Genomic DNA, 20165 nt, shown 5'->3' on the forward strand with positions numbered 1-20165 from the left:
TGTGCCACACGCTTCAACACTGAGCAGCTGTGCTCTGTGAGTTGGTGGAGCTTACAAGTTCACAGTTGAGCCACTGTTGCTCCCAGACATTTCAGTTTCAAGCCCAGAACTAGGTAGAATGTGAAGCCCCTTCAAACACCTCTGCTATCAACACCGTTTGAGAGGGGAAAACAACAGTCACACGCCATGATAATTCATATTTAGAACTGCAGGGAAAACATTTCATAATTATTATTATTATTTTTTTAAATACGGTGGTACCAAGGAGACTCCATGCTCTTCTTAATATGTTATGTTTGCTATGTACTGTACTGTACTGTACAGAGTTACAGCTTGAAATGTTCCATGTGGCACAGTTAGTGAGTGCTTTCAGAAGCATTAAGATGGCATGTCATTGTTTTGAAGTTTGAAATGAGTTCTGGATACAAAGGTCTGATGATGTGCTTCAGATCCTCCCTGGTCTGCTACTCGGCTTGAGGTTGAAGCCAGCTCATGCGTTTGAAGTCAAATTGCCTCAAGAGGAATGCTCTCTATCCCTACTACTTTTTAAAGTCTTCATATATCTCTAAAGTAGTAAAGAATTCATGGAATGTGTTTGGTAATAGCAGGTGAGGCTCCCTGTTCATAGTAAACTGTCTTGCGGTACAAGGATGTGGAAGCAGAATTAGGCAGGTCAACCAAATGCTTGGGTGTAGTGGTTTTGTTAGTAAGTATGTGGACAATTAACACCATCTTCAGGTCAAAAGATGAACTGCCCCTTTTATGAATTTTCTTTTTTTTTTTGTACAGTTCATTAGTCAACTCAATTGATCCAATATTATTTCAACTTGAATTGAATTATGGCATGTGGAATATGGCATGGAATTTTATGATTTATGATCTGGAAGTTAAGCAATGGATACTTCTATTGCTTGAGATGTGGTCCAAAAATAATAGGTGGGCTTTCAAATCATTGAAAAGAACAAGCAAAGGACATAAACTACCCAAAACACATGATGTAAGTCTTGCCAAAACTCAATTGAAACTCACACTGAAAAACCTTGTGTGTTTTTATGCAGTTAAAGTTGTGCACTGTTTAATATATAATAGTAGCTATCTATGATGGAGATATTCGGCTGGTTTTTACTACACCATCTGTCACTAAAGCTGTGGTTAATTTGATTGGAAGCTGCAGTCACTCACTTCACCAGCCAACAGATGTCGACCAACTGGCAACATCACAGCTAAATTAAATGGGACTGACCTGACATCATAAGTACTCACCACCAGAAAGTAGTTTGTTATACTTCCCCAATAATAAAATGAAGCATAGGTTAGATTTTTTATTTTTATTTATTCAGCCAAGACATGGTGTGTTACAGCCTTGTAGTACAACTTTGGACAGAATGAATTTGAAGGACGCATTACTGGAATTCAGAAATTGTCAGTTTCATCTGACATCTCATCTTCATTCTATCATCCTTCTGGGTTGAATATTGGCTGCAGGTGCTGTCATCTACACCGGCCAGATGTGACTTTGGGTTCATGAAATCGAGCCAGCTAGATATTCAATGACTTAAGCATTATATTACATAACACATATAACACATTCCACAGGATCCCATTGATGTTCTACCAACAACAATTTCTGTTTTTCCAGTACCATTCGTCACAGTCAGTACACGATTGCAACTGCTTTGTCAAGATGGTCCTTAATGTCATAAGGTCAGCCTAAAAAGCACAATCCAATCCTTTGTGTTTTTGATGTAAATCAGATTCTAGGATTTACATCAGGTTTCACTTGTTTTCACGGTTTTCCTACAGTACACCAGCAAAGTTTGAACATTTTCACTTGGTCATCTTAAATTAGCTATGCTAGCAAACTTCGCAAATTCATTATTAATAACCTAATGATGGCTTCTAATGATGTCATGTGTTCGACCCCATTCTTTGGATGTATTTCTTTGGACCAAGTATCCTGGTGGTTCTGTTTGGGAGGCACACAGAGCTCCCACACAGAGCACCACTAGAAAACAAGTGAAAGGGGCCAAGGAGACACGAGATAAGGAGCCAGCATCTCCAACCTTCTCCCCACCACACTGTTACACCTGATCTTCCACTGGTGCCGAATTCAGGAACAACTCGATGTATCGCTCATCTGGACAAAGGGGGGAAAAAAATATATAAAAAGTGTTCCTCAGGTATACCCAATATGCAATGACGACACACATTTCAAAACATGGGTGATTTTCTATGATTTTGTAAGTGAGAATCCATTTTCAACCCATACTTACCAATACGGGCCTTGTCTCTCGACATGGCAGAGACAGCATCTTTGTGACACGTGAAGAAAACTTCCGCCTCTCCGCTGGGCCGGCCGTCAGGGCCGCACTCGAGGAGGACTCTGGACAGCGCTAAAGGAGAGAAGAACTGGGGAAAGCACCGGCCAATCACACCGTCTGAATTCATTTTCAGATCACTCGACACGGTCACATATTCTTCCAAATAATTGTGCATCTGCTCCCTCTAACTAGATCCAAGTCATCATTGTGACTTTCATTTTGGAACTCAGTATCAGACCACAGTAGTCATTTCTATAAATAAAGACAAACATGAAGATAAACATAAAGGATGAATATAATGTGCAAGATGGCACCGTTATCGACGGCATTGAATATCATGCAACAAACCAACACATCCACCTCTGATATTTACAGTTACAGGCCATTTAAAACATGAGCAACTCGTTTCACTCCATCTTCCCTTCACATCCGTGCATAACGCGTGTGTCATACCTCAACAACGTCTTCTCCCGTGGCATGAAAGGGCAGTCCTCTCATATGGACGTAGTGTAGGGCCGAAGCAGGCGCGTGTCCTGACAGAAGGCCACACAAACACACAGCCTGCTAGAGAGTCTAGTCCACTTCGCTTCACAGCCAACACAACTCGAATCTCCCCAGACCTCGCTTCACCCGCGAGTGGCCATCCAGTTGGGACTCATCAATGTGTGTATGCGCACGTGTAACCTCTGAAGGCTACTGGTTCAACCAAATCTTATTTAGAGGGGCTCACGTCAAACGGTGGTGGGTGAATCTTTATGCAGTCCAGACTTTTCATGTCGGTAAATTATTTTGAAATACTGAATATTATTGAAAAGATGATTGTCTTAGTGACAATGAACTGTGTTCTGGTGAAGGAGTTACTGACCGGTTCTTGGGTTTGTATGTGCGTCCTTGTCGTGTCTCCTGGGGAGAGAGGAAGGACTGGTTCGGCTCGATGTGGGCTCCGCCCTGCGCCTGTTGAGAATTTCCCCTTTCTGACTAGGAAACACCTCAATATATCTGTAAAACACAAACTCACATTCAGACATGCAAAACATCCCATACGTTTTTCCAGAAAAAAAATACATCCCCACCATCATGTATATCAAGCAACGTCCCTCCAACAAAGCGAAACAGAATCCTAAGGAATGTGGAGGTTAGCTGTGGTCATAAGGCAGCACTTTATGGGCATCCACATGTTAACAATGAGCCTACCTGTTCCCAATGAGCTCCCGGTCTCTCTGAAGGGCTTCTTGAACCATCTCGTGGGAGGAGAACTGCACGAACGCCTCCCCCTTAAGTCTCCCTTTGCCATCTGTGACAAAAGTAACTCCGTTTTTGACGACATCCAAACCTAGGGATGATAGAAAGTTTGTTTTTTTTTCAGACCAAAAAATAATAGTTTTTAACCCTTGTGTTATCTTCGGGTCATTCTGACCCATCAGTCATTGTGACCCACCGTCGTATTGCGACAGATTTACCGCATACAAAGACAAAGTGAAGCCTTTTCTTTTAACCGTTGGGCTGTCTCAGACCCCCCACATTGCAAAGGTTAAAAGAAAATTATTTTAATTTGTTTTTGTATTGGGTAAAATTGGGTAAACACAACGATGGTTCGTTATGAACCTTTGGGTCATGTGACCCGAAGGCAGCACGAGGGTTAAGTGTTGAGAACTTTTGTTTGATTCTGCCACGTTGAAAGACATTTTCAAGAACTTAAAACCATGAGGCTGGAAGCTTACCCGAGAAAAAAAAGAGAATGTCTGCTTCAGTGCAACTGTAGGGAAGGCCTCGGAGGCGCACTACACCATCCTCGGCCGGGAGCTGAACGGACTTTTTCAGGATGGCCTCAGCATCACCATCAGTCACTTCATACACTAGACGAGACACAGACAACACAGCACATTACTACAGAGCTACCGTATTCTAGTGTTTCAATACTACACCTCAGAGACAATACATGCCACTGTAAAGCATGAAACAATGTTATTCTGCAATAAAAAAGACTTAACCCTTGTGCTGCCTTCGGGTCACATGACCCAAAGGTTCATAACGAACCATCGTTGCGTTTACCCAATTTTACCCAATACAAAAACAAATAAAAATAATTTTCTTTTAACCTTTGCAATGTGGGGGGTCTGAGACAGCCCAACGGTTAAAAGAAAATGCTTCACTTTGTTTTTGTATGCGGTAAAGTTGTCGCAATACGACGGTGGGTCACAATGACTGATGGGTCAGAACGACCCGAAGATAACACAAGGGTTAACCTAAAACTCGAATTAAACTGGCTACTTTTGGTATAAAAATAAGGACAAATTAAAAATGCCCTTGCCTTCTACATAGCGGGGCCCAAGGTACTGTCTGTGTTTCTCCAAGGCTTTGCTGACATCCTCTTCGTGCTCCACCTCAATGAAGGCCTGTCCACTCGGTTTCCCATCTCGGTTCACCGTCAGATGGATTCCCTTCACCCCATCACGGACTCGGCACTCTGAAAGAGTTCCAAAACAAACAGGAACGATAAAAGGTTTTGTGGTGCCTGTAGGGGCGACGCACGCAGGAAAAAAGGCAACCGTTCGTGCAGGATGTTGGATTCTTGCACCATTGTGCAAGTCAAGCTCAAGTCTTTAGGGTCTTTAGAGTAGGTCAGGTGGCTGAGCGGTGAGGGAAGCGGGCTAGTAATCTGAAGGTTGCCAGTTCGATTCCCGGTCATGCCAAATGACGTTGTGTCCTTGGGCAAGGCACTTCACCCTACTTGCCTCGGGGAGAATGTCCCTGTACTTACTGTAAGTCGCTCTGGATAAGAGCGTCTGCTAAATGACTAACTGTAACTGTAACTGTAAGTCTTTACCGGAGAAGAAGTGCAGGAGATCGACAGCCGTGCATGTCCATGGAAGTCCTTTGGCTAGGATGATGTAGACTTCCTTTTTTGGAGGCTCAGGATCTGTTCTGTATTCTGGAAGAGGCGGGTACTCGTCCGATTCAAATGGTGTTTCTGCCTGAAAAAAATGGAAGCCACGGAGATATGAAGTCTGTCATAACTGTGTCGTAAAAATAAAGCGCCTGATTTATTGTTTATATTTTTAGGATTTTCAGCAGAAAGCCCATTTATTTGGGATTCATTATTTTCACAAAATAAGTTTTTATTAATAAACAAATCTGAAAAGCCATTGTGTTACAATGAAATTATTTTGGGATGAATAGTAAATATGAAGGGTAAATAAATAATTGGAGTTTGTCAGCGACACCTGTCAGCGACCCCCCTCTCCTACAACTAGCCTAACATATGCTCCATGTGTTCAGATCCCTGACCTTACTTCATCACACTCCAACAATGTTTAAACAACTGTATAACAAAACATCACACCAGGCTATCCTATGAATTGAACCAAGGATATCTAGCAATTCTAATAAGAATACATGGAAGAACCGATGTCTCTTGGCGGCATGTGTACCCGGCTTTACTAGATGAAAAGGTCAAGAGCAGCAAACGGGAGTCATACGATAAACACACTTTAGTTGTTTTGTTTACTTAGTATCAGGGGGAAAACAAGTGCATTGGACGTTTTGCATAAAGGCTGTTAGAAACGCAGTATCCGTTTGTGAGTGTAGGTTATCTAAACAATTAGCACACTTGACATGACACAAACCTTATATGATAGTCCACGTTGGTTGATTTGCCAATTCAACTGACTCGGAAGTTTGGGGGTGTAGGTTGTCAGTGCAGCTTGGAAATGGTACAGATTAATTGCGCCACATCTAGATGATTTATCAATTTCGTTGTTCCATAGAGACTTGCTCTGTGACAGTATTTTCCTTTCCACACGCCTTGCTGTAAAACAGCGATGGAATGCAAATAATATTGACTTTCCCGACATAATAAAATTAGACGCTGTCGTGCGGTACAAGATAGCTTACAAATGGTTTAAGACACACAATTACGGAAATGGAAACTCCAATCATTAACTACCGAGTTGTACAGTGCGTAGTCAGTTCAACTCATGTTCGATTTCTCATCAAGGACGACGGACAGTTCGAGGTCAAAGTGTAAATTAAGTGTAAGATTCGCCACACAATTTGTGCGTGTCGCCATCTAGAGGTTTGGAAGTCATTTGAAGCCCTTCTTCTTTGAATTTGTTTGACGGATCGCATCCAACTTAAAGGGGCATAGACCGCCACCTACTGTGCAGGAATGTATGGCCAGTCACGACATAGGCACACCTATCTTTTATACTGCTAGCTGTCAAACTGCCAAAATTAGAATACAATGATACAATTTTGGGGGTTATGATTCCTGATCAAATTTACAAGTTGAATTATGTGGCTGAGCGGTTAGGGAGTCAGGCTAATAATCAGAAGGATGCTGGTTCGATTCCTGGACGTGAAAAAATGACATTGTGTCCTTGGGCAAGGCACTTCACCCTACTTGCCTCTGGGAAAATGTACCTGTACTTACTGTAAGTCGCTCTGGATAAGAGCGTCTGCTAAATGACTAAATGCAAATGCAAAACAATTAATCCACAGATGTAGATCTGCTAAAACCAGACTATTGTTCTTAGTTTTCATGAATGAGTTAATATGTTTTAAGAAGACAGAACAAAACAAGCCTTGGAAGATATATGAATCCACACAGATTTTACATACAAAGGACAGAAGGAAGAGCTAACTTTTTTTTAAGATACATTTTTGGTGGCATTTATGCCTTTATGTATTTATGACAGAGATGGTGTGTTTTTGGAGGGAAATGTGGGGAGAGGGAGAGAGGGGATGAGAGGCAGTAAGGCCTCAGACAACATGATACACTCACTACTCTGGTGAACTACCGGGGCACCCAAGTTTCTGCAGCACGTACATTACAAAACAAAACAATTACATCATCCTTTGGTTGTAGTTGGCAGACAGTTCCCCCCAGTTTAAAACATCTTCTCACAGGCTTGCTGGCTAGCTCTATTTCTGTACGCCACTACAGCAAAATCTATAACTGGACTGCTATCACATTGAATGATTATATTGGGTAGAACAATTTACCAATGCAGCAGCTAGTTTAGAAGTTAATCACGTTAGAAGTTAATGTTTTACTTTGTATTTTATTTCACAATTTTATATGACACTCTAAAATGTTATGTAATTTTCTAACCATGCTAGGATAATCTGATGAATGGATTTCTAACTATTGTACACACTAAACTTGTACGTTTATTTCTTAGGTGTTTAATCCCCACCCAAATAAATGTAGGCTACATAAAGTAAATTGCATGTTTATTGCAATGTGTGTGTGAGTCTGTGAGTGTGTGTGTGTGAGTGTGTGTGTGTGTGTGTGCACACGCCTGTGCTGCTGGCCAGTGAGAACACAATACACAGGGAAACAGGCCTGTGTTGCCGGGGCAGCGATTGATTGGCCATTTCCATGCTAATGAGTTAAGATGCCGCAGAAGAGACAGAATAACTGTCTTTCATAGGGCGCAACATTTATAAATAAGGCTGATGCAAAGAAAAATGGAAATTAAACCTTTTAGTTTAATAAATGTCTGGCGTCGGCGGCAAAGCGAGCGATTTGCATTTCCATTTGCCCAATAATGAAACAGCAGGGTCATGATGAGGTTGCAAGGGCTTCTGGGTAAATGTCTAGTGCATAAACAGGCAGCCTTAGAGGCAGACAGACAGGTGGACTTAGAGAGAAACAGACAGACAGGAGCAGATATAAAAACAAGTTGGCATGATTGGTTTCTGTATGGACCCTTCCCAACACTCCACACACACACACGCACGCACGCACGCACACACACACACACACACACACACACACACACACACACACACACACACACACACACACACACACACACATCCCTTATTGGGTTACAGGGGAATAGATGGTGAGCGGGTCATCCTGCTGTTGTCGTTGTTCTCAGATTGATGCAAAGCTACAGGAACTGATTGAAACCATCTTTCAGTGGTTCCATCTCATACTGCCTCAGTGAAACCCTGCTATTTACCCGGAGGACAGCTAGACAGACAGCACTCTGATTGGTAGTTCAATCAGTGCGTCCGTGTGTATTTGTGTGTATTAGAGAGAGAGAGAGAGAGAGAGAGAGAGGGAGGAGGAGGAGAGAGAGAAAGCGAGTGATTTGGTCAAAGGGAGTGTAGAAGAAAACATCAAAGGAGAGTTCCTTCTCTCCTCCAGCCTCGTCCTTCTGCTTCTCCTCCTCTTTATCTTCCACTCCTTTCCTTGATTGACACGTGTTTTCTCTGATGTATACATTCCAAATCCTCTTGGGATGAACAAGCGAAAGGCCCAGGTGTGCACCTGCACAAGCATGTTTTAAACCAGTGTCCACATCTCTTGGGGGATTCATTGTCTCTCGTCCTCTCATTCAGCTAATCAAGCATTACAGAACTCTCTGTAACTCTCTCTCTCTCTCTCTCTCTCTCTCTCTCTCTCTCTCTCTCTCTCTCTCTCTCTCTCTCTCTCTCTCTCTCTCTCTCTCTCTCTCTCTCTCTCTCTCTCTGTTTCTGCGAATAAGGTGTAAAGGAACTCTGTCTTGACCAATGAGGCGATGACAAGAGACACTTAAGTCCATAAAATTCTACGGGAAGGGAGGGCAGGGGCAACGCGAGCGAGAGAGAGGAGGATGGGGAATGAGAGAGGGATGAGATGGAGGCAGTGTTCTGCTACTTATGCAGACTGATCCTCCACTACTTTAATGGGTTTCATCTCATTTGGTGCCTTATGTCCGTCACAACGAGATCTATGAGGTTTTGAGTGAAAACCCATCCCTTGTTGCCTGGGACCATGTCTTACATACAAACACTGCAAGGAACACTGCCAGCGAAGGGATAACTTTGTGTGTGTGTGTGTTTGTAAGCATCAGGTCTGATTCTCCACCTGAAGTTCATTTGATATCAACAATGAGAACAATGATAACATGACACCCTCCCTCCCTCCGTCGTAGGGCATCATCACAGTGTAAACACACACATGCACAATATTGGCAAGGTTAAAATGTATAGAAAAAGAAATAGCTAAAAATGACATTGTTGTACTCTCCTTTCCTCCTCTCCTCCCCTATCTCTCCTCCCCTCTCCTTTCCTCCTCTCCTCCCCTATCTCTCCTCCCCTCTCTTTTACTCCTCCCCTCTCTTCTTCTCCTCTCCTCTCCCCTCTCCTTTCCTCCTCTCTGTGTCTTTTTTCCATCTTCTCCTCTCCTCCCCTCTCTCTCGGCCTCTCCTCCTTTCTCCTTCCCTCCTCTCCTCCCTTCTCGTTCCCTCCTCTCCTCCCCCATCCTCTCCTCCGCTCCCCTTTGCTCCCCTCAGTTTTCTTCATGCTGCGCTGCCCAGGGCCATGAATAATGCATGCAACTTGGCAGTGTCTGATTTAGCCAGCATCTCATCCCTCTGAACAAAGATGTTGAATATGAGGCTGCACTCTCTATTCACTGGCTGGTGTATTCATTGGAGAGTCTGGCGCATGATAGAGAAGGACAGGGCTTTCTCTATCTGTTAGTCCCATTCCTCCTTGTGTTTTGAAGATTAACTAGCTGTCTCTCTCTCTACCTCTATCCCCTCCCCTCCTCACCGTGGGCCAGATGAATCTCACTAATGATGAAGATCTGTCTGCTGTGAAATGAATAACTGAGAAATGGAGATGTAGCACAAATAAAAGGGAATACGACCCCAATATTCACTCAATAGATACACACATACAATCACACACGCTCGCACACACACTCCAACCAGCAGGCTATTATCCCCAGTCTGGCCTGTTGTAATTGACTATTGCTTTTTGCAAACGTGACTACTTCTGACCAGAATATCTAGCCCCATCTCATCAGACTGTGTGTGTGCGTGTGCGTATCAGGTGTGTGTGCGCATGCGTTAAAGTGTTCCTGTGAGTCTGTATGAGAGTGAAAGAGAGAAAGACTGAAAGAGGGACTAATCTTTTGGGGGTCGCTGAGGTGGCCATTGGTCTCATGTCTTCTTCTCCCATACTCACTTAAGCATGCGAATAGGGCTAGTGGATGCTACGACTCAGTGCCTGACCGCCCCCCAGTAGAGCCAGGCTAGTTAGCCATTATCTTGCTAATAGCACCAGGCCCATTCCTCTGCTGGGGGGCTGATGAGGAAATATGATCCTCCTCTGGCTGTCTCTCTCCAGCCTGTGCAGAGCTCAAGGTCAGGCTAGGTGAATATATCAAGGTTGGGACACATTATCGTCACGACGATGTGGAATTTCACGGGAGTTGGACCTGCGGTTTTCCATCAAACTCCATTTCACTCAACTGCTGCACAAGACACTTTCCTTCCATACTTCCATCTGCTCACCTATACTGACTGCTAGGTTGTTCTCAGTTGTTATCCTTAGCTTAAATTATCCTGTTTTCAGGTGAATTAATCAATTTTTCAAATTCTCACTTGAAATATGTTAATTGTCAAATTTTGTTGAGAAATATAATAACTCATACAGGTTAGGACTTATTTGTTAGGTTTATAGTATATTATTTATTGGAGGTTTCTATAGGCTGCTAGTGAATGTCAAGAGGATCAGAACCCAAGAGTTCCAATGTAGCGACAGAACCATAAACTAGCTGGAAGCTTCCAGAAGCTAACGGTCGCTCCTTCAGTCCAACGAAATGTGTGAACAAAGTTAGCACACAATTCGTTCTGGAAATGTAACCCTTTAATCTAAAGAAATTACACATGATAAAATCAACGACACAATGACGACCAACTATGTTGATGTAAATCCTCTCAGAGGCAACATTTTGCTGATCTTGCGGTCCACCGTCATGCATAAAATTAGCCAAAGACCGACCACATGTAGGTGTCCATAAGCAATGCACTTTTGCTCTTGGGTAATCAGTAGATGTGTCTCATATATTGATCCTAACCTGGACTCCGCTTGACTGGTTCTTACGCAATAGGGGCTCTAGAACATTCACTACACCATACGGAATAGAATAACCTATGATGGAGAATTTGATTGAAGCAGCAACAATTCAAGTAGGATCTGTGTCCCTGTGGGTGTGTAAGATAGAGAGATTCAATTTAATAATGTACCAGAGGCCTGGTCGGGGTGTGTAAACAGACTCTGACTCCCATCATGCATTGCAGTGCCCTGCTATTTGTAACTGAGCTACATCAACAAGAAGGATTCTAGGAAGTGTAGTATGCATCAGCTCCTCAGGAAAGCTGAACTGGACCCAGATCTATGGCGACTGTGAGGCGACCCAGAGGGAGTTCTGGGTCCAGACCCGGGTGAACATCATTCCAGATGTAATTGCGTTGGTTTAAACTTGTACCGTGGGAAACTGCAGTGTGCCATCAGCCTCTCCTTAACCCTCAATTAGTCTGTTCTCTCTCTAGTCTCTCTCTCCCCCCTCTCTCTCCCTCCCTCTCTCTCTGTCATCTCTGGGTCAGTGGTCCTATCCTCACGGCTGCTGCTCTCCTAAGTCTCCACCAGCTGACCCTTCAGAACCCTCTCAGCTCGGCACAGTAGACCTGCACAGATGTCACACACACACACACACCCCACGCAAACACACCCACGACATGACACACACACACACACCGGAGATGAGATGTGCTGGTGGGCTTGTGCATAAGGGGGACCTGGGAGGCCGTGTGGTGTGATGGTCAGATGGTGGTGGTGGGGGGGGGCCTTCAGAAATACAAGTATTTGGTTCCTTTAACCTGCCTTCCTCCCATCAGCTACACCTACCTGGTTGTACAGGTCAAGGGCTCTCTGCTTAGATTGGAGTGCTGTAGTGTGTCAGGGCGGAGGGGGGGGATCTGCTTCTCTCTAGTGTAGTGTAGCAATCCTCTCTAGCTCCAGTCAATACTGCATCTATTTGCTTGGGAACACACGTTGCACATGCACACGTCAACGCTCTCTTTTTCTCTCTGTCTCTGTGTCTGTCTCTCTCCCCCCTCTCTCTCCCCTCTCCGTCTCTCTGTCTCTCTCCCCCTCTCTCTGTTTTTCTCCCGTCTCCCACCCTCTCCCTTTACCCCCCCTGTGTCTGCCTCTCTCCCCCTCTCCTCGCTCCTCTTTCCCTCCCTCATCGCTCTGTCTTTGTGTCTCTCCCTCTCTCTCTCTCTCTCTCTCTCTCTCTCTCTCTCTCTCTCTCTCTCTCTCTCTCCCTCTGTCTGTCTCTCAAGTCGGTCCTATGCTGTTGTGTGGATGTATTTATGTGGACAAATGTGCGTTTAGATGTGTAGTGTGCATGTTTAGATGTGTGTATGTTCCAATGGTGTCTGGTCTGTTTGCTGTCTTTGATAACATTCTGACATTTGCCCCGCCTCCCCCACCACCCCCACCCCCCCATTCTCTGAGGAGATGCCAGACGAGACCATCCAATGAGAAGACTTCACTCACAATTAGGGCGAGGAGCAGGGAGGCGAGAGGGGGAGATTGAACTGTCAGAGAGAGAGGAGAGGAGGGGGAGAGGAGGGGGAGAAGAGGGGGCGAGGCGAGGAGAGGAGAAAGGGTGACCCCTATCCTGCCAAATGGAGCCCATCATAATTAGTTCATTTGGTGTCTATCAGACTCTCCCTCTCAGTCTCTCCCCTCTCGTCCCTCTCTCTTTCATCTCTCCCCTCTCCTCTCTCTCCTTTTCCCAGTCTCTCCCCTCCTCTCTCTTTCCTTTTGCTCCTCTCTCTCTCTCTCTTTCCAGTCTCCCCCCTCTCTTTCCTTTCTCCCCTCTCTTTCTCTCCCCTCTGTCTCCTCTCATCTCTCTCCTGACTCGCTCTCTTCCATCTTCCCTCTCCGTCCACTTCCCTCTCTACTTCTCTACTTCCCTTCCTGTCCTCTTGCTCACCCCTCTGTCTCTCCTCTCTCCACCCTTACTCCTTCACCTTCTCTTCCCTCGTCCTCTCCTCCTTTTAACCTGTCTTTGAGAGTGTGTGTGTGTGTTTGAGTGTGTGTTTAGGAAATAAAGAGGAAATCACTCCCCCCCTCCCCCTGCCTCCCCGAGCGGTTGCTATGGAGTGTCAGATGAATGGTAATGCTGATGTTAACTAGTGGAGTGGCTTTTAGCGGACCTATATTGAAATGTCAAACACAGATGCGCTCTAATGAGATTATGCCGCTCACATGAATTAGACACACAGATTGGCACCCAACACGCACCCAACGCAAATGCAGTCACACACGCGAGCGCGTGCACAAACATGGACACACGTGCATTTAGTTTTTTTTCTTTCTTTTTCTCTTTCGCTCTCCATTGCTCTCCCTTCACTTCCTGAGAGGTAGGTCTTCTTCTGTCAGACTTACCTTATGTCAGTGTCCTGTGTGTGTGTGTCCGTGTGTCTCTCGCTGACAGAGAGGATGCAGTTGTTGTTATTGAGCTTTATAGGTGACCTGCTGGTGTCATCCATCACCCAGCCTCTCCTCTCCACCCAGCCTCTCCACCAACTTAATGGAGACCCTGCATTACAGCCCAGGCCAGATAGTAGGTCAACATTAAAACAAACAGCGTCAACAAATGTAAAAAATGATGAGATATTCTAATATGTCCTAATCTGAAAGATTTAGATTCTCTCTCTCTCTCTCTCTCTCTCTCTCTCTCTCTCTCTCTCTCTCTCTCTCTCTCTCTCTCTCTCTCTCTCTCTCTCTCTCTCTCTCTCTCTCACACACACATACACACACACATACACACACACATACACACACACACACACACACACACTGACTGAATCTAAATTATACTGCGAACAAATGGCAGATGATGATATTCATAGGCAATGCTGCATTGATACATGCACAAGCTAACATTCTCTTGTGCAAGTTTAGAATGTGAGTGTGATGAATTCTACAGAAACTTTCAGTACCTTATGATGATGCCATGAGAGAAAAGAGAAAAAGTGCAAGTGAAATGTTTATTACTGCAGGAGTCAATAACTTCCTAGCAGTTTTTAGGTGTATACGTTTATTTGCAGACTTAATGAAATGAAAATAAGGTCATCTTGGTTTGAACAAACATCCACTTCTGCACTTCACGCTACCAATCCCAGAGGTGGAGACATGGTACAGCTGTCTCCTGGCAAGACAACAAGCATATATGCGATGTCCATTGCTTCTTTCTAAAACCTTGAATCCTTTATTGTGTTTCTTTGTCGTTTTGTTTCTGTCAGTTAGTTTTTTGTCTGTGTATCTGGACTCTGAGTCTGTCAATAAAGTTTGAATTGAACAGAATTATTTATCACGGTACGTCACTCTGTCCATCTCTGTCCTTCCATTGACCTGTCTGTAGCTTTCTATTTGTTAGTGCCTAACAAATAGAAAGCCTCTTTGAGTTCTCCATCTCTCTTTATTATGCATACACGGAGAGAGAAACAGACAGAAGAACGCCTTTGTGTTCCTGTCTACATGTCCATGGACTCACGCACTCCTCCCTAATGCGTTCTCTCTCTCTCTCCTCTCTTCCCTCCACCCTCCTCTCTCTCTATTTTGCGGAAGAACTTCCTGTCCGTCTCCACCGGAGCAGTGTGACTTTACGTTCAGGTTCTGGGTTCATAAGTAGGTGACTGTGGGGGATGACGAACAACGCAATGATCCCCAACTGAGTAGGGTGCAAAGAGGAGGGGTTTCTTGAACTCAACAACTGAAGGTAAAACAAGCAACAGAAGAGCATATAAACCAAGGGGAAATCAAGACTCCTCTGCAAAAACACCCATTATCTGTCCCTTAAGGGTCACGGGATTGGGCCCCCCCCCCCCCCCCCCCCCCCCCCCCCCCCGCACAAGTCCAGTACCATATCCGGGCACTGCCTTTTCCCGCCAGTACTTTGTCTCCCCAACTACCGTCATCACAACAGAAACAAAGAACACAAGACCCACAAGAAAGGGTACATTGATGGTGTCCGAAATTAAATCCACGTTCTAGGGGTGTCATTTGCGGGTTAGGAGGTATAGAATTCGACTGATTGGAGAGAGAATAACATTGAAAAGGATAACGACCGGATCACAGGCAGTAGTATGAAAAGTCTCGACGTCTCTGTCTGAGGTGCGAAGCTCAGACGACAGAATTTCGAGTGAAATGGAGAAAACGAACACGCAGCCAACGGGTGGTGCACAATCAGGCAGACCCGTGTCTGTCATTGGTACACAATCCACCGTGGGTCACAGCTTAACATGTCCTGGATATTGTCGAAAGGAATACTGAGACAGAACAAACACGAACAAACGCAGCAGGCAATGGCTGATCCACTGATTGTGATGAACATAAGCGCACAGGGAACGCCTCGATCGTTCCCACATCTTTCTTCCTTCTCTCCTTCCTCTCTTCCTTCTCCCTCCCCTCTTCTCCTCTCTCTCTCTCTCTCTCTCCCTCCTCTTCTCTCTCCCTCCTCCTTCTCTCTCTCTCTCTCTCCCTCCTCCTCTCTCTCCCTCCTCCTTCTCTCTCTCCCTCCCCCCCCACTTCTCTCCCCCATGTTCTCTCCTCACTCTTCTCTCCCCCCCCCTTCTCTCCCCCTCTGTTACATCATTGATTAGAAGCAGCTGATCACATTCTAACACCAGGCTGAATGAGCCTCTGATTTACTGAAGAAAAACAATTACATTACTCGTCTGGCCCAGTAATTGTTTATTATTTTCCTATTAGACAAACAGTGTTGATCAATGTCATGGAAAGAGAGCCCATGAATAGTATCAACATAAATAGATTTGCCTCTGACATTAGGGTTAGATTACTTTTAATGACCTGTGCAATGTCACACCAATGCCACAGACAAGGGGAGAGATTGGAGTTAGCCAGATTTGATGGATTCATGTGTGTGTGTGTGTGTGGTGCCTCTAAATAATCACTGTTACTGTGCGCTGTAATTGTTCCAGGCCCGTTCAGAAAGCAGCAGCATATCGACGGCTCTGGGATCAATACCATGATCAGGCAAGGGTTAGGGTTGGAAGAGCAGAGTCAGGCTGTGTAGGATTCTACTGCTCATTCTTATCAATCACCCGGCCATCTCCAGGCCTGTTGTCTGTCCAGGGGTAGTCCCTTCCCTCTCTCCCTCTCTCCCTTCTTCCTTCCCTCCCTCCCCCTGATCTCTCCATCCCTCATCCCTCCATCCCCCTCATCCCTCCATTCGTCACCCTTCCATCCCTCATCCATTCATCCATCCCTCCTGCCCTACTCCTTCCCTCCCTCATCCCCCATCCCATTCCCCACCTTCTCCTTAACCACTGTCTTGGTTTGTTTCTCACATCTCTCTCTCCCTCTCTCCCTCTCATTCTCTCATTCTCTCATTCTCTCATTCTCTCATTCTCTCATTCTCTCTCTCTCTCTCTCTCTCTCTCTCTCTCTCTCTCATTCACTCTTCAAACTTCAACGTCCCTCTTTTTCCATTTGTATTCCGTCCTTCCTTCCTTCCCTCCCTTCATCCCTCTGTTTCTCCCTCAATCTCCGTGCTTGTTGATAGGCAGTCTGAGTGTTTGTGGCAGCTGTGTGCTGAGTGTAATAGAGCAGAGAGCAAGTCTGAATAAAGCCAAGGGAGATTGTGTTTATGTGAGTTGTGTGCAGCCAGTGTGAGGTCCCTGGACGGCCCCAAATCTCTCTGCCTGTCAGTCTGCATTCTGGCCTGACAAACTATCTGAGACGACGTGCACCCCACCCAGGCCCCTCCACCCAACCCCACCCAGGTCCCTCCACCCCACCCCACCCAGACCCCTCCACCCACGTCTCTACCCTCCACCCAGACAGTTCATACGTCTTTGTTTTACTGTACACCGGTTCGTTCTCCTGCTCTCTCCTCCTCCCCTCCCCTCCCCTCCCCTCTCCTCTCCTCCCCTCCAACCCATAGTCCGACTTATCTCGCTGCCGCCTCCATAATATAAGAAGCCGTTTACAGTTTTTCTCGATTGGTTACACACATTTTCTGAATGCATACCTCATACTCTCAGAACTCTACACACAAATCTAAAAAACACACACACAATGGGCAAAACCCCTCACTTCTCCTGCAAAATTAAACTTAACATTCAAAACAATGTTATTTAATCTCAGAATGGTATTTTGTTTTCAAATGACAAACACAAACCATCATATGAATAGACATTTATAAGAACCATTTGAACACTGATGTGCTCAATGTAAAACACTATGATGAGTGGAAAACACTTCATTCATCATAGTAAGTTAGGCCTTTTTTGTTCAGTGTTACATTTACTACAGACAGTACATACATAAGTGTGTTGTAAAATATTGAGAATATTGTTTTTATACTCAGAACACAGAAATACACGGTAACAAATATATTTTACGTATTTTTCCCAGAAAAACAATGTACACAGTGTACATCCCAACCAACACAAAGTTGCACATACAGTGGTCTACATACAAAACAACAGAATAATTTACTGTATAGTGTATACAGTTACATTATTATTATTTTTCTTTGTATTTGCCGTAATGTTATGGTGTTATTTTCTAGGACCATGTTCATGATTTCAGTTTCCTGTTCAGGAGACAGAAGACGTTCCCGACCACCTTATGTTGGTAATCTTTCAGTTCTGCCAAACAAATAGTAAAATACTGTAAATACTGTGAAAGGAATACAAAGTAGGAATACATTTTCCAAATACTTGAAACATACTTTATTTTTACAGTCCTACAGAACAGTCCACAGGCAATACTGTACTACTGTACTCATTGACTACTGTATTGATATGCAGTAGGCCTACTGCAATTTTGTAGTGAGAGTAGATTTCTTACCTATTCTCATTTCGGAAAGTCCGGATGATGGATGCTACAGTGTACCTACTCAAATTTGGCTGTACTCTTTGCCCAGCCTCCCTCATTGTTAGACCATGGTTGACTACATGGTCAACCAAAGTGGCTCGGATCTCATCAGAGATTATGGTCCTTGGCCTTCCTCATCCTCGTCCTCCCCGTCCTCCTCCTCTTACTCTCACTCCTCTGCCTCTGTTTCCAATGTTGGCATCCATTGCTCAAAAACAGAAGAGGTCACCTGTTGCCCTTTTATGCTAAAGCTCTGATTGCTAATTGTAAAACTGTGTGACAGGTGTTTGTCCATGCGATCAGTCAGTGTGCGTATTTGAATGGCAGTGTGTTCCTTGTGAAAATAAAAGATTTTCTTCATGAAAATTGTGCCAAATGCAGAGAATTGTGTGTAGTGTTTTGAAAAAAGTGTGTTTTAGAACTGCAATTTGAGTGTAAAGCAGGAATTGTGCTTGTAGTTTAGCAGAATTGGTTCATGGGGTTGGTGCATGGGTTACATGTTGTGGTCATTGTGTCTCAAGTACCAGTATTTGTGTGTAAACAATTGAGAAAAACTGTAATTACCAGATACGTCCCACCCCCCCGCCCCGCCATGGAGACAATGCTCCGGCTTGTCCCCCCAGTGCTAAGTGGTCGCCCGGAGGTGAATGAATCTTGATTCTCTGTCCTGCTGAGTGCTGTTAATGAGTCTACAGTGGCGAGGATAACCAGCCAAATCAGCGCACTTGACTTGGCCCCGCCGTTCCCTGCTTGTTCCACGCCAATTCGACGCAACATAATGAATGTTGTGTTTTGAAAGCATGGCGTAGTTCGTTTTTTAATTCACAGAGAGAGAGAGCGAATGTGTGTGTGTGTGTGTTTGCGCGCGCGCGTTTTTGGTAATGACAGGGCTTTCTCTGTAACTGTAATGCGTGTGTTCGTTGGTCGCTCTCTCTTGAAAGCTTTAAGCAGTGCATCTCCATTCACAGGACTATAACAACAGGAGCTGGCTTTGTGTCTAATTGGCTGCTATACGGGGTAAACAGGCTTTTAACACACATACACACACAAACAGTTGTCTAACTATAGTAATGAGTTTGGGCTTTTAGTGGGTCCTCTCTCCTGTATGGCAGTAGCAGGCAGTCCCTATGCGGTGCTTAGACAGCTTTCACTGCTGGAACTCTTGAGAACACGCAACCAAGCCCTAACCCGAACCCTTCCTCTAACACTGATCCTAACCCGAACCTTTCCTCTAACACTGATCCTAACCCGAACCCTTCCTCTAACACTGATCCTAACCCGAACCTTTCCTCTAACACTGATCCTAACCCGAACCCTTCCTCTAACACTGATCCTAACCCGAACCCTTCCTCTAACACTGATCCTAACCCTAACCTTTCCTCTAACACTGATCCTAACCCTAACCTTTCCTCTAACACTGATCCTAACCCTAACCTTTCCTCTAACACTGATCCTAACCCGAACCCTTCCTCTAACACTGATCCTAACCCTAACCTTTCCTCTAACACTGATCCTAACCCGAACCCTTCCTCTAACACTGATCCTAACCCGAACCCTTCCTCTAACACTGATCCTAACCCTAACCTTTCCTCTAACACTGATCCTAACCCTAACCTTTCCTCTAACACTGATCCTAACCCTAACCTTTCCTCTAACACTGATCCTAACCCTAACCTTTCCTCTAACACTGATCCTAACCCTAACCTTTCCTCTAACACTGATCCTAACCCTAACCTTTCCTCTAACACTGATCCTAACCCTAACCCTTCCTCTAACACTGATCCTAACCCTAACCTTTCCTCTAACACTGATCCTAACCCGAACCCTTCCTCTAACACTGATCCTAACCCGAACCCTTCCTCTAACACTGATCCTAACCCTAACCTTTCCTCTAACACTGATCCTAACCCTAACCTTTCCTCTAACACTGATCCTAACCCTAACCTTTCCTCTAACACTGATCCTAACCCTAACCTTTCCTCTAACACTGATCCTAACCCGAACCCTTCCTCTAACACTGATCCTAACCCTAACCTTTCCTCTAACACTGATCCTAACCCTAACCTTTCCTCTAACACTGATCCTAACCCGAACCTTTCCTCTAACACTGATCCTAACCCGAACCTTTCCTCTAACACT

General features: G+C 44.8%; 1 protein-coding gene across 1 annotated transcript; it reads right to left on the bottom strand.

The window, feature by feature from the left end:
• Window positions 1–1313: 1313 nt before the first annotated feature.
• Window positions 1314–6340, bottom strand: grsf1 (G-rich RNA sequence binding factor 1). The gene is made up of 9 exons (XM_062451217.1): window positions 5948–6340; window positions 5149–5296; window positions 4633–4788; window positions 4043–4177; window positions 3516–3654; window positions 3187–3320; window positions 2775–2854; window positions 2274–2409; window positions 1314–2137 (listed from the first exon to the last, which is right to left on the bottom strand). Exons 1-9 carry the CDS (start codon window positions 6173–6175, stop codon window positions 2082–2084), a joined length of 1212 nt encoding a protein of 403 aa, XP_062307201.1. The 5' UTR covers window positions 6176–6340; the 3' UTR covers window positions 1314–2081.
• Window positions 6341–20165: the final 13825 nt, after the last annotated feature.

Source organism: Osmerus eperlanus, chromosome 25 (assembly GCF_963692335.1).
Source record: "Osmerus eperlanus chromosome 25, fOsmEpe2.1, whole genome shotgun sequence".
Lineage (NCBI taxonomy): Eukaryota > Metazoa > Chordata > Actinopteri > Osmeriformes > Osmeridae > Osmerus > Osmerus eperlanus.